The sequence below is a fragment of the Fragaria vesca genome, linkage group LG2 (genome assembly GCF_000184155.1).
Source record: "Fragaria vesca subsp. vesca linkage group LG2, FraVesHawaii_1.0, whole genome shotgun sequence".
Taxonomy (NCBI): domain Eukaryota; kingdom Viridiplantae; phylum Streptophyta; class Magnoliopsida; order Rosales; family Rosaceae; genus Fragaria; species Fragaria vesca.
Window position 1 is genome coordinate 13,299,567 of NC_020492.1, and position 13,799 is coordinate 13,313,365.

The 13,799-nt window shown below is 38.9% G+C and overlaps 1 protein-coding gene across 3 annotated transcripts; it reads left to right on the forward strand.

Annotated features, from left to right (window-relative positions):
* Nucleotides 1-417: 417 nt before the first annotated feature.
* On the forward strand, nucleotides 418-8,544 carry LOC101298670 (probable serine/threonine-protein kinase At1g18390-like). 3 transcript variants are annotated; one of them, XM_004290402.1, is made up of 5 exons: nucleotides 418-933; nucleotides 1,528-2,249; nucleotides 6,824-6,847; nucleotides 6,934-7,272; nucleotides 7,355-8,544. In XM_004290402.1, the coding sequence occupies exons 1-5, from the start codon at nucleotides 875-877 to the stop codon at nucleotides 8,296-8,298; spliced, it is 2,088 nt and encodes a 695-aa protein (XP_004290450.1). In that variant the 5' UTR covers nucleotides 418-874; the 3' UTR covers nucleotides 8,299-8,544. The 3 variants fall into 3 exon arrangements, with proteins under 3 accessions (XP_004290450.1, XP_004290448.1, XP_004290449.1); XM_004290400.1 differs by lacking the exon at nucleotides 418-933 and having other exon boundaries at nucleotides 1,359-2,249; XM_004290401.1 differs by lacking the exons at nucleotides 418-933; nucleotides 1,528-2,249 and adding an exon at nucleotides 2,741-3,706.
* Nucleotides 8,545-13,799: the final 5,255 nt, after the last annotated feature.

Here is a 13,799-nt window from a genome sequence, read left to right on the forward strand (position 1 = left end):
GGTTGGCAGAAGTTGGGATGACATGGAAGCTTATCAATTGAGTGGGTGTCTTCAGGGCAACCATGCAAGGAAGCAATCAGTTAGTCACAAGATGTCAGACTCGTGTGTGAATAGCTTCCGTTGGTGAAATCTCATAGGAATGAGGACAAAGTGTGAAGGATTAGATTGACACAGGATGCGCACAGACAAAACAGAAAAAGGCTATATGGAAACTAGAAAGGATACTAGAAAGTCGGAGCATGACAAATAACACTACTAATATTTATATCAATTTGATTCAAAACGTACCCGTTTTGTAAGATTTTTTAAAATATATCTATGTACATGAACCAAGGACTAAAATATTGACAATTATGAAAATATCGGTGGTTCGAAGAAAGAAATTCTTAATAGATATATCGAGAAAATATCGAATATCGATGAAAATTTTACTAAAATTTTATATAAAAGTTGTATATTAGACTAAAAATATGGTAAATATAACCTATGGAAAAGATATAAAAATTAAAAATTTCAACAAAATATCCAGGATATGGCGGAGATTTTAGTCCTCCACCCCGAACCCCATTCCTTGCAGATTAGACTCGGAGATATGCCATCAAACTGAAAGGAAAGGATAAGGAGGAGCTGTGTTTCTGGCTCCTCGCAGACAATCAGTTCATAATGAAATATTCCCAAATCTTTAATTTCATTCTGCAGTAGCAGATTGCCTCTCTAGATCTTTCTCTCAGCGGCCGAAACTCAAAAACCTCAATCCCAGTCACCAAATCCAAAAAGGAGAATGGGGTCCAAGACGGAACGACGGAATTGCAGTCGGTGGTTCAGAGGAGGCGGCGGCGGGGGGGGCCTTCTATCATAGATCATTTCGATCTCAATGAATATGGATATGGAGGGACCTAATACCCTAGGCTTCTTCGGCTACACCCTCCTCAGGTACACACAAGTTATGGAATCTTCTATATGTTTATTGTCAAATTCTTTCATTGGATTATAAGTTGCTCGCTTTCTATTCCTTGGAGGGTAATTTTCCAAGTCTTTATCATACATTTGACTTTCCCTTGCTTCTGGAAGAGCAGACCATTCCAGCCCCTCGTCAGAGACGATACTCTCAAAATCAATAGTGGGTTGGGAAATTAGAATATAAATATGGATTCAATTTAGGTGCCTTTGCCGTGTAGCCGTTGGTGTTATGTGACTAGAACATCAAAATTTAAAGAGAGAAAACAGAGATAAGAGGCATTGTGTTAGTTTTTCTTCATTGAATATTTCAAAGTTGGACTACATATGAATAAAGACTCGGTGACTTGGTGTCGCCGCAACTATATTACTAGCTAGCAGGCTCATTTTTCATTTTCGTTACTGGTGATGAGCTGATTCCTGATCATTGAGCCTTCCTAGCTAAGCTAATATGAATTCCTCTGTGCTCTTCCAGTCCTCTTTGATTCCTTTGCTTTTGATCACTTCTTTTCTGTCTATCAATTTTCGATCAAGTGTGTGTGCTGATACAGCGGAGTATGGCAACTGCAGCCTACCTATTACCTGCGGGAGCGTCAAAAGCAACATCTCCTACCCCTTTTGGGGGTCCAACCGACCCGAATACTGTGGTAAATCTGGGTTTGAGGTCACATGCAACAACACTGTCCCGATGATCACCATGAAGAAAATCAATTTCAGAATTCTTGACATGAGCAATAGCACTACTACACCAACTCCGACTGTGACAGTTGCAAGGGAGGATTACTGGAATACTCTCTGTCCTCCGAGTTATATTGACACAGACCTCAATTTCTCTCTATTTGAGTATGCATCTGGCCCTCAAAACGTGTCTTTTTACTACGGATGCAATGCAGCTGGGAGTTCAGAGTTGTCACTTTTTACTAGTATCACGCATGAATGCAGTAGTACAGTGACCGTTTCCTTTCTCACAGAGAATCAAATTGCTAAGCTTCCTAATCCAACTCTCTTGGCCTCCTGTGCACCTGTGGTTGTGGTTCCAGTGTCTGCGGCAGCTGCTGAAGCACTTGACAAAAATGAAACATCAACTATCCAGAGTGCGGTAGATGGTGGTTTTGAATTGAATGTGCAGGATGATGATACTGTTCTTTGCAACGACTGTGTGGGCTCAGGAGGATTTTGTGGGCAAGACACTACTAATGCTGAGTTCATTTGCTATTGCCAAAATAGCACTTCAGCAAGCACATGTGTTTCAACTTCAGCACCTCCAAATTCAGCCACCAATTCATCAACAGGTATCAATTATATCCACGCTTCTCTCTGCCTATCAATATGTATTATTATCTCTTCTGCTCTTTGATTTCAGCAACTGGTAACCACAGTTAGGATTTAGATGCCCTTCTAGCTGATATTTAGGTAGCTGAATCGTTTAACCTCCCACATGGCCTTTAAGATTGTTTGGTCATATCCGTATCATATTATTGACCGTGGAGTTCATTAGTAATAACTAGTAAGTTACCAGCCCTGCAGCTGTTGACTTGATCATCCTTGCAATATGTTTGTGTTTGTTTTATAAGCTTTTAAGCAGCTTAAACTAGATAGATCGAGTTTTAGGTAACCAAAGTGAAAGGTTACCCACTTTTCAATTAAGGCGGCTGATTTGTTCAACAACCAATACAAAATATTTCGTGCCAAGTCCGCCCGCTTTGAAAGTTGACCCAAAAAATGATCTAGTTCACCATCATTTCCATTGACTAACACCATCAATTCTTAACCTTGCCAACAGAACCTTCTTATTTCTGAATAAATAAAAACTGTATTCACTAAGCTCCATCCTGACTTGTATTTTGTAATCACCCATCAGCTGAGATATGAAGGCACGACTTCATCTTTGATTAGGTTTAGATCCAACTAAAGCACACAGTCTCTCTCCCTCTCTTTCTCTCTCTAGAAATGCATCCCTATCTTCTCCTCCTGCAGCTCTTAGTAATACTAGCTGTGTTGTTATCTGGGGTACCAAAATCCTTGGGCGTCGATGATGATAGGTACCTCAACTGCAGCCAATCATTTCAATGTGCAAAGTTGGAGAACATCGGTTACCCTTTCTGGGGATCAAACCGGCCCGACTATTGTGGCTTCCCGGAGTTCAGGTTGAACTGCAGCGGTGATGCCCCGACTATCTCAATCCGGGAGCAAGAATTCCGAGTCCTTTCTATCAACCAGAGTCAAAGCACTCTCACTGTTGCTAGAGCCGATTATTGGAACAATGTTTGTCCCACGCCCCTTACCAATACCACCACCATAGATAATTCATCATCCCGTATTCTTCAATTTGCTTCGGATGTTCAACAACTCTTGCTCTTCTATGCTTGCCCCCCTCTTAATATTCCTCTCCCTCCTCAACTTACCAGCCAATTCAACTGCACCATAAACTCCACTGCCAATTCCATCAACTACTATGTCACGGAAGATCTCACCGATTTCGGGATCTCCAACATCAGTAGCTCCTTTGGAACGTGCAACACAACTGTCACCGTGCGTGTTTCTCAATCGGCAGCTTCCGATTTGGCTTTGAATACATCTGAGGAAAATCTAGCCGACGCGCTTGATTCCGGTTTCAATTTGATATGGGATGCAAGCAATAACTTGTGCCAACAATGTCAGGGCTCTGGTGGTCAATGCGGCTACAATACATCTTCAACTGAATTTACCTGTTATTGCAAGGATGGACCTAACCCCTCTAACTGCGCAGGTATGAATGCCACCAAGCAAACTAATTTCTTCTAGTTCTTCCCATGAATTCTTTGAGTCTATTAGCCATTTCTAAAGCCAGATTGATGATAGAGCAATCTGATATGCCAGTCACTCATATCGAACCATCGGTGATCACGTTATGGTACACTAACATAGTTATGTTAGTCTTACTCTGGTTTAACATTTGTTTGGCCGAAATGGACATGTTATCTGTATAGAACTACGGCACCGCTTATGCATAGGCCAAATCTCATACGGCAATGTAAGTTTTTTTCATTATAATGCATCTAAAAAACTAACTCCAAAATTCTACATGTCTATAATACTTTGTTTCTTTACGTCTAGAATCATTTTCTATTTTTGTGCAACACATTTAATCAAATTTTCTTTCTTTTTACCTCAGCTCTTTTGTTTCTTTGGGGTCGTATTGTTTGGCGCTGGCATTTCATAATGGCCAAAAAAACCTTTCTTAAGGATTTTGAATAACAAAATCAGAGTCGTTTTAAAATCTTATTAGCAGCTAAATAAATAGAATGTCAAATACAAAATTCAAGTAGTGACGTTATAAAGAGTGCATCCTTTCTTTTGTGCAGTTTCAGAAGACCAAATTGTTTCAAAAAAAAAAAAAAAGACCAAATAGGAATTCTCCTAAACAAATAGCCAGCCTCTTTTATTTGACCAAAGAATAAAGCCAGCGTTTTGATTACCAAAATACCCATCAATTATTGAAAAATATAATTAGTTTTTATATTTATTCATACTATAATAATTAAAGAAAGAAAATGCACATGAGAGCACAGATTTGGTGACCAGCGTCCAAAACTTTACAAGCTGCGCGATACTCACAACAGTCCAAGTCAAACCTGTATGGCCGCCCACTCAGTTCACCAAACCTCAAACCTTCACTAGTCACCAACAACAAGGCCATCTCTCTCTCTCTCTCTGCTTCCCAATGTTGGGTTCTCCGATCATCACCATCTTTTCTTTCTTCTTCGTCTTCTTCTACTGCGTCAACTTCACCACGTCCCTTTCTTCCAGTTCAAACCTCTCCAACTGCACAAAGACTTTCAACTGTGGCACACTCCAGAACCTCACTTACCCTTTCACCGGCGGCGACCGCCCCGCCTACTGCGGCCCTCCTGAGTTTCATATCAACTGTATAAACGACTTGCCGCAGCTGACCATCATGTCGCTCAACTACAGAGTTCTGACACTCGACCCAGCTGCTCAAACTCTGAGCTTAGCCCGCATGGACCTCTGGAACGAGACCTGCACGCATGAATTCGCCAACTCAAGTGTTGCTTCCGATGCCTTCATGTTCAGTGAGGATGATAACGTAGATGTTACTATTTTCTACGGTTGCAATTCTACTAGTATTGTGCCCAAGCCTGAGAATTGGTTTCACTGTGATATCAATCAGACTTTTGATGATGCGTACTACTTGATCGGTCCGGTTCCTCTCGATCCAATTATGAGCACATTTAAGTGCGTTATTGGCATTACGGTGCCGATTCTTAAAATCACGGCGGCTAAGCTCGTTGCCAACCGGTCTTTGTTTGAGCAATCAATCATGGATGGCTTCATTGCTAACTATACTAATCCCTACATCCATCAGTGCAAGAAGTGTCTTAATGTAAATGGGGAATGTGGGTTTGACTCCGATTCAAACCGGCCCGTTTGCATTTGTGGTGGTCGCCTGTGTGACCCAGCAGGTATCTGGTACTAGCATATAACATTATAACATCGTTCACTTTTCATTAACTTATATATGGTTCATCTAGTGATAATTTTCAAAGCCTGCATAGCTTGGTGACTTAATTAGTGAGTTCTGGATTTTTATTTCAGCTAGTGTTTTCGGAATGTGTCCACTTTATATGTCTTTCTTCGTTTTTCTTCTACTCACAAATATCAGCATAGGTATAGAATTGTTAACCTTAAACCATTTTCCTATTGGCCAGAAGTTAACAGTCATAGAAGGTCTCGAGTTTAGATTGATCACAGTTTATACTACTGTTCTTTGGTTTTTCTCCTTTGTGACAAAAGTATGATATAAACAATCCGCTTTTCTTTGTTGACACAAAAGAGGAATAATCTTTTGCGCATTGCGTTTCTCCTATAGAGTAATCCATATTTTGGAATAGCATCATTCACTAGTCTTATGGTCTCATAGTCTCTTGCATAGTGATCCTCATTCCTCCATAGTCAAGAGGCCAGCTAAATATAAATCAATGATCATTGGAAATGTGGAATTGTTAGAAATCATTGAATTACTGTTTCTTCTAAATAAGCAATGCTTAAAGGAATATGTAAGTTCCTTTCAAAAAATAAAATAAAGGAATATCTAAGTTACCGATTGTTGAGACTTGAATTTCATTTATGTTACGTCTCATAGATATATCATGTAGTCTTTTGGAGGCAGAAAATGATGTAATCTTTTAGTTCCCCAGACTTGTGTTCTCAGTGAGTGATTCCAAAACCCGTCGTTATCCGGTAGAGTGATTCCCAGTTCAACCCCCCTGTATCAATACTCTGCATAAACCTGCATCAGGTAGTATCAGAGTGTATAATTGATGAACGGGCGTTTACAATCTCATTGTCTGATAGTTTAGACACTGATTCCACATGTTCCTTTTATGACACACACACACACACACATATATATATATATATATATATATATATATAATAAATATATACGCGAGGGCGCGCCTCCACCCCAGCGGACTCCAGCAGCTTCCCCGACCACTTTCCATCCCCGGCGAGTCCGCCGAATTCCAATTTTCCGGCCAGATCACCCAAAACTTCAAACAAAGTCAATCTGACCGGAAAACTGGAATTCGGCGGACTCACCAGGGATGGAAAGTGGTCGGGGAAGCTGCTGGAGTCGGTTGGGATGGAGGCGCGCCCTCACCGGCCCCGTACGGTGGCGAACGGACGAAAATCCGCACCGTAAAACTGTGCGGACGTCCGCACCTGAGAAAAGTTCTATATATATATTATTCGTGCAGAGCCAATATCTAATACATATCTGCTGATACAGTTGAATTTTACTTATCTTGATAAACAAGTATTCAGCTTTCAACTAACAATTATTCATCTTTTGTTGTTGTTTCAGGAAAGTCTACAAGTATAAAAATAGGTAACTTCAATAATAACATACTGTAATGTTTCCATGAGTTGGTGATATTGAGAAGAAAATTGAGCAATATTATATCCTATTCTCAGGTTTTGCTGTTGGAGGTGCAATCCTTTTTGGTATTTTCGTGGGATTCTATGTATATTATTGCCTCCAGCGAAAGAAGAAACGTGCAGCAGAAGCTCAAAGCAAAGAGATTCCCACGCCACTTACAAGCAAAAGCACCGCTCCTCCCTCGACTAGTCTCTCACAATTTGAGAGCATCCCTTCTTATCCTTCCTTCACCTCAAAATCAAGGTCCGACCTTGGGAAAGCCAGCACTTACTTTGGAGTTCAGGTCTTCAGCTATGCTGAATTAGAGGAAGCCACCGAAAATTTCAACCCTGCTAAAGAACTCGGTGATGGAGGCTTTGGCACCGTTTACTATGGTTAGAAATACTTCGTTTTGCATCTCTATCAGTTACCAATATCCCTGTGCTTTGTAAAATATATTTTCTTATTTGTTTTTAGGTAAGCTACATGATGGTCGTGTAGTTGCTGTGAAGCGCCTTTATGAAAACAATTTCAAACGGGTGGAGCAGTTTATGAATGAGGTTGAGATCTTAACACGTCTCGAACACCAGAATCTTGTGAAGCTGTATGGATGCACCTCAAGACGTAGCCGAGAACTCCTCCTTGTCTATGAATATATTTCTAACGGAACAGTGGCTGACCATCTCCATGGAAAACGAAAGGAATCTGGCTTTCTCAGCTGGCCTGTTAGATTGAGCATCGCCATAGAGACAGCTGATGCACTAACTTTCCTTCATCGCAATGATGTGATACACCGTGATGTCAAAACCAACAATATACTCCTGGATGACGAATTTTGTGTGAAAGTTGCTGATTTTGGTCTGTCACGGTTGTTTCCCAATGATCAGACCCATGTGTCAACTGCTCCACAAGGGACGCCTGGCTATGTTGATCCCGAGTATTACCAGTGTTATCAACTCACTGACAAAAGTGATGTTTATAGCTTTGGGGTGGTCTTGATCGAGCTTATATCATCCTTACAAGCTGTGGACACCAACAGGCACCGGCATGATATAAATTTGGCTAACTTGGCTATCAACAAAATTCAAAATCATTTAGTGAATGAGTTGGTTGACCCTCTACTTGGGTATGACAAAGACTATTCTGTGAGGATAATGGCAACAGCTGTTGCAGAATTGGCCTTCCGGTGTTTGCAGCAGGAGAAAGATATGAGACCAACCATGGAAGAAGTACTGGAGGGTTTGAAAGCTATCCAAAATGAAGATCTTGGTGCACAAGAAAATGGGGTGGCAGAGGCAGTGGTCCTGGATATAGGAGCCGATGAAGTTGGCCTTTTGAGGAATTTGCCTCCCCCGCTCTCACCAGACTCAGTTGTCACTGATAAATTGGTTAGCAGCTCTCCCACAACTAGTTCCTTCTAGCACTTCCATTCCATATCCTTTTACTTTCCTGTCTTAATTTTGCGAGGTAATTGAGCTAGTAGTATTGTATACTGGCTGTCAAATTAGGATCGAGTGGGTTTAAACTTGTCATTGTTGTTCCATATCGACATGGTTTCTTGTTTTTATTTGTTGTTCATACAAGAGATATTACTAGCTGAATTTCTGTGCTGGGCATGTATATAATGAATGAAGCTGTTAGCAGTTGGAGTATCTTGTTTACCAAGCATTGCGATTTCTCCTAATTTTTTCTTGTTTCTTTTCATATATTTTCTAATGAATTTCAGGGTATGGTTTTCAAGTTGAAAAGATTTTGCCCTAAAATGTTTTTTTTTCTTCACCAGATTTTTAAAAGGTGGGACAGAACTATGTAACCCAAAGCCATGATGCTGGGGAGAGCAATCACACGCACGGAGGTAGCTGCCGTTGGCTAAATGAGACTGAACTTTAAATTAGATATATGGTTTCAACAACATCGATTTTGTTCCGGAGTCAGTGACAGCATTTGACATACGTTGGTTTCTAATAACTCGATACATGCTTAAGTGCCCGGTTCATTCGGAACTATTTTTCGGGCTTCTTACTTAATATAGTGAATACTGAATACATGTAACAATGTCTGTACAGGACGACATTTTTGTATTAATCAAAGGTTGAAAGTGGAAATTTCTACATTTGTAACTTTTACCAAATGTCTTGTAATTAACGATAGAGTTCACCTTGTCAATTAATTATGATATCGTCTTAGGGTCTGAAAGTCAACTCAACCTTCATCCAAAGTCGGATGGAGCACATAATGTCACCTCCCTCCACTGCTTTGAGTTGCGGAAACCTACGCAGAACTATAGAAAGCATTGGTTATACGTAATAAAATGGCTGCGACCTGTGAACTTACATTATAGAGGTTATTGGTTCGAATCTCACTAACATATTTAAATCTCATTGATTGTAGAGGTTATTAGTTCGAATCTCATTGACATATACATATGAGGTTGGTTTAAATCTTATTGTTATATAATATAAGGATGGGATGTGTTGAAAGATTTTAATAAACTAAGTAAAAAATTTAAAAGAAAGAACATAAGTAGCAAAATAATCATCATAACATAACAAGGCCCAACGTAACAAAAAAGACTAAACAAGGCCCAATCTTCAATTACCCAATCTTTAATCATCTCGGGCTTCATTTCCAAAAAAAAAAAAAATCATCTCGGGCTACGCTTGTGTTGTAACAGAACCATTGCAACTTTTACAAATTTGAAAATGTTTCATAACAACAGGAATATATCTATACCGACTATACACCAAAGAGTAATGCTAGAGACACCAAAATATTTTACAAAATTTGAATCCCAAATGATGTGGCATAAGCCACCTCAACGCTTTTATTTATCAATAATGCTGACATGGATTTTGGCTAATTTAAGAAAACAGTTTCTTCTTCTAAAAAAAAAAACAGTTTCTTGAATTAAAATATTAGAAAAACAAAATCAAAAAAGAGGAACAAGAAGAACCCTAATTCATCATTCAACGCCTTTGTGTCCCATAAATCACCATCCAAGCCTTCACTTTTTTATTCAGATCTACCAATGGGTTGTTGTCAGACTGATTGAGATCTATGTAGATTGTATGCTCTAAAGCTCTTATATTTATGTCTTTGTTTCTCATGAAAAACGTCTTCTTTCTAAAAAAAAAAAAAAAAAAAAAAAAAAAAACTACTTCACCTGATGATAGTATCAGTTCCCACGCATCCTAACTTTTTACGACCGGCTACCCAATATAATTGGAATTACCACTGTAATTATATGAAGTTTGTGGGATTTGTACTAAGCAAATTGTTAGATTGTTTGTCCATATATAATACCTGACGTACGTTCATGAATAAGGTTAATAACCTGATATGAAGAAGTCATCTCCAATTGGACTTGGAACAAACCTCTAATTAAATCATTTAACAATAAGAGTTACTCACACCATGAAATATTTCTTCAATAAGGGAGCATAATTGCTATAATTCTTTCACACATAAACTTGGTTGAGTGTTGAGTATAGCACTCACGAATTAGCAGAAGAAAATATTTTACTATTGGAAGTTTGTAATGATATATATAACTGAAAAATAAATTATGGAAATTAATCCATGTAGGAGATGATGTGGTAGTGCCACATCATTTGGGATAGAGTTTTGGTATAAATTTTTGGTGTCTTAAGCATTTTCCTACACCAAAACAATAAACATACTCTTCTAATAATGAGATGGTCCAAAAAAGCCTAGTTTCAGAACAGCATGCGATGTTTTGTTAGGTTTTGTTGATGTCGAGTACCTCTTTGACCAACACAAAGGTCGTTCCCAAACTAATTATATATATTTATTATATTATAAAATAAAAAGACAAAAAAAACATGGTCATATTTCGGAGGTCTACTAAGCTAAAAACTTTGGTTTTTTTTTTTTAAATTTTATTATATAACTCACGCACTTTACATACGTTAGTGAGGTTTAAACTCATAACCTTAACGTTGTTAGATAACCTACCGAACCAACTAGCCACAGCTCACCGACCAAGCAAAAACTTGTTGCTACTTCCTCAAGCTATGCAAAGCCTAATATTCTACGCTAAGTTGTTCATGAATGTTTAGGGTTGAGATCTATCATTACACATATTTGTGAAAATAAGTGGTTTAAAGTTTTGAATTGAAGTACCATTGAGAATCTTACTTGCATTTATGAAGATGATGTTTCGTGCAACGGACAAATAAGGCAATAGTTTATTAAGGTTGACAATGCTAAGCATATATTGCCCTAATCGACAACAACAAGCTCTCCTCAAGATTAAAGTGAATCAAATTTCATCTGAGGAGCATGCGGCAAAATTGTTTACTAAATCACTGCTCAATACCCACTACTGGAAAAAAGACGAAATTATTTCGTCTCCTAAGTGACAGATTTCGTCTCCTAAGTACTTAGGAGGATTCGTCGCCTAAGTGTGGTGAGGTAGACACTTAAGCGATGAAACCTAAAATTCCGTCTCTTAAGTGGTTCTTAAGAGATGGAATACTTTCGTCTCCTAAGCACTTAGGCGACGAATTTTATTTTATAATAAAAAAAATTATCCACTTAGGAGATGGAATAGTTGAATTCCGTTGCTAAATGCTGAAAAAAAATAAAAAAATAAAATAAAATAAACGCCACGCAGGTTTTTTATCCACTCACTCCGACCGCCCCAAATACCACCACCACCACCACTGTAGGTTTCAGAAGTCACAACTAAATGTCTTGAATTTCTTCTCATCCTGCATATAGTAGTAAAAACTTACATTTATAAACTACATATGGAAAAAATAAAGTTTACTGCCCCTTAGTAAACTTCTACTGGGGATCAGTAAACTTGCAAAAAATAACTCCCTTTCAATTTCAGGGGCACAACACACAACATATATCAATTCTTACCTTAATAAACAACTTTATTGGCCCCTAGTGAACCCAGTAGAAGTTTACTGCCCCCCCCAGTAAACGCAGTAAACTTCTACTGAGGGTCAGTAAAATTCAATACAATATCTCCCTTTCAATTTCATGCCAATTATACACAACAGATACTCATTCTTACCCTAATACACAAATTCATTGCCCTCTAATAAACCCTATGAAAGTACAATACAGTATCTCCCTTTCAATTTCATACCAACAATCTGCCCCAAATATACCACCACCACCACCGTATAAATAACCACCATGCCACCACCATCATACCAATCACATCCTAACCAAAATTAAAATCAAAATCAAATTAAACAAAAACACATAAATTTATCACCAAAGCTAATTAAACCAGAAAAATTGAAGAACTTACCTTGATTTCTTACCCCTTTGAAATTTCGAGGGACGGTGGTGGGTCGGCGGGAAGGTTTGGTAGAGAGAGAAAGGTGGCAGCAGCGGCGTCTGTGGTAGCGAAGATCGGACCCAGATCTGAGGCTCGGTGCAAGAGAAGGGGACGAGGAGCTTGTTGGCCGCGGGGACGGGTGCGTTGGGTCGGGTCGAGAGGGGGAGGTTGTTGGCTTTGAGGAGGGTGCGGAGGTGGCCGGGTGATGTTGAAGAGGGTCTTGACTGCGTTGAGAGTAATGGCGTTTGTGGGGACGAAGTCGATGAGCGCGTAATAGTTGGAGGCGGCGTTGGTGGGGGTGGTGCAGTTAAAGGTGGCGGCGGAGGAAGGAGTGGTGAGAATGGAGAGAGAGGCCGGCATGAGAGTGATGGTTTGGAGAGAGAGAGAGAGAGAGCTTTGGGAAAATATGGGTTTCCTTCTATTGATAAGGTTGGTGAGTGTATGATTTAAAAGAATTGATATGTTTTGAAAAATTTTGGTTTGAATTTTCATGAAATTTTACGCAGGAAGATGGGCGCTCAAATTTTTAGAACTTAAGCGACAAAATGTTCTATTTCCGTCGTCTAAGTGATTCATAATTTTTTTTTTTTTTTAAACATTCCGTCTTCTAAGTTCTACTTAGGCTACGAAATATAGTTTCGTCTCCTAAGTGATTCATATAAATTTTTTAATTTTTATTTTTTCAAAATGTCGTCGTCTAAATAAAAATATTCCGTCCCCTAAGTAATACTTAAGCGACGGAAATCAAAATATTTCGTCTCCTAAGAACAACTTAGGAGACGGAAACTGTTTCGTCTCCTAAGTAGAAAATTTCATCATTTAAGTACCACTTAGGAGACGGAATTTTTTAATTCCGTCGCCTAAGTGCTATTTTTCAGTAGTGACCACATTTGAAAAACACATTAAAAGCATCAGTATGCTTAAGTTATTTGAGCTCAAATGCTTGCATGAACTAGAGGGAGATAAAAACATTCATAACCTACCTTAAAGTAGACTTACAATTAAAAATGTATAAGTGGGGTGTGAAGAGAATGTGGGGTGAACAAAATAATTTGTGGGATGGCAATAGACACACCTTACCCTAAAATTGTATAGCAAAAACACCCAGATCCTCATCATTCAAATTAAGGTTATTTCAGTAAAAAGTTTTGATAATTCTCCTTAAATCGAGTACCCAACACGGCAACACATAGAGATCCATTAAAATCACACCCATCAGTCTAGGGCTTAGTAATTTGATACATAACAAAACAGTATGAAACTATGAATGGGCGAGAGGGAGACACCTTTGTCTTCATATGCTGAGAGGGAGATCTGTCGAGGACGTTAGCTTCATCTTCTTTGCTTCGATTGTTCTTCTTCACCATTGCGACTTCGTTTTCATCGAGTTCACAAATAGGTGTTAACTGGATAACCAAAAAAAAGAAGAAGGTGGTAACTAGGCTTGGACATGGGTTAAGTACCTTGAGTTAATCTCAGCCTTTGAATATATTAAAACAGATCAGACGGCTGGCGGGCTATCCCTATAAGAGACCCAAAAGAAGAGATCCCTGATTCGAAGGGTAATATATATATATATATATATATATATATATATATATA

Coding starts and splice junctions, on each gene's coding strand:
- LOC101298670 (XM_004290400.1), top strand. CDS start 1,409: ATGAATTCCTCTGTGCTCTTCCAGTCCTCTTTGATTCCTTTGCTTTTG. Junction 2,250..6,823: donor AGCCACCAATTCATCAACAG/GTATCAATTATA, acceptor TTGTTGTTTCAG/GAAAGTCTACAAGTATAAAA. Junction 7,273..7,354: donor CTTTGGCACCGTTTACTATG/GTTAGAAATACT, acceptor ATTTGTTTTTAG/GTAAGCTACATGATGGTCGT.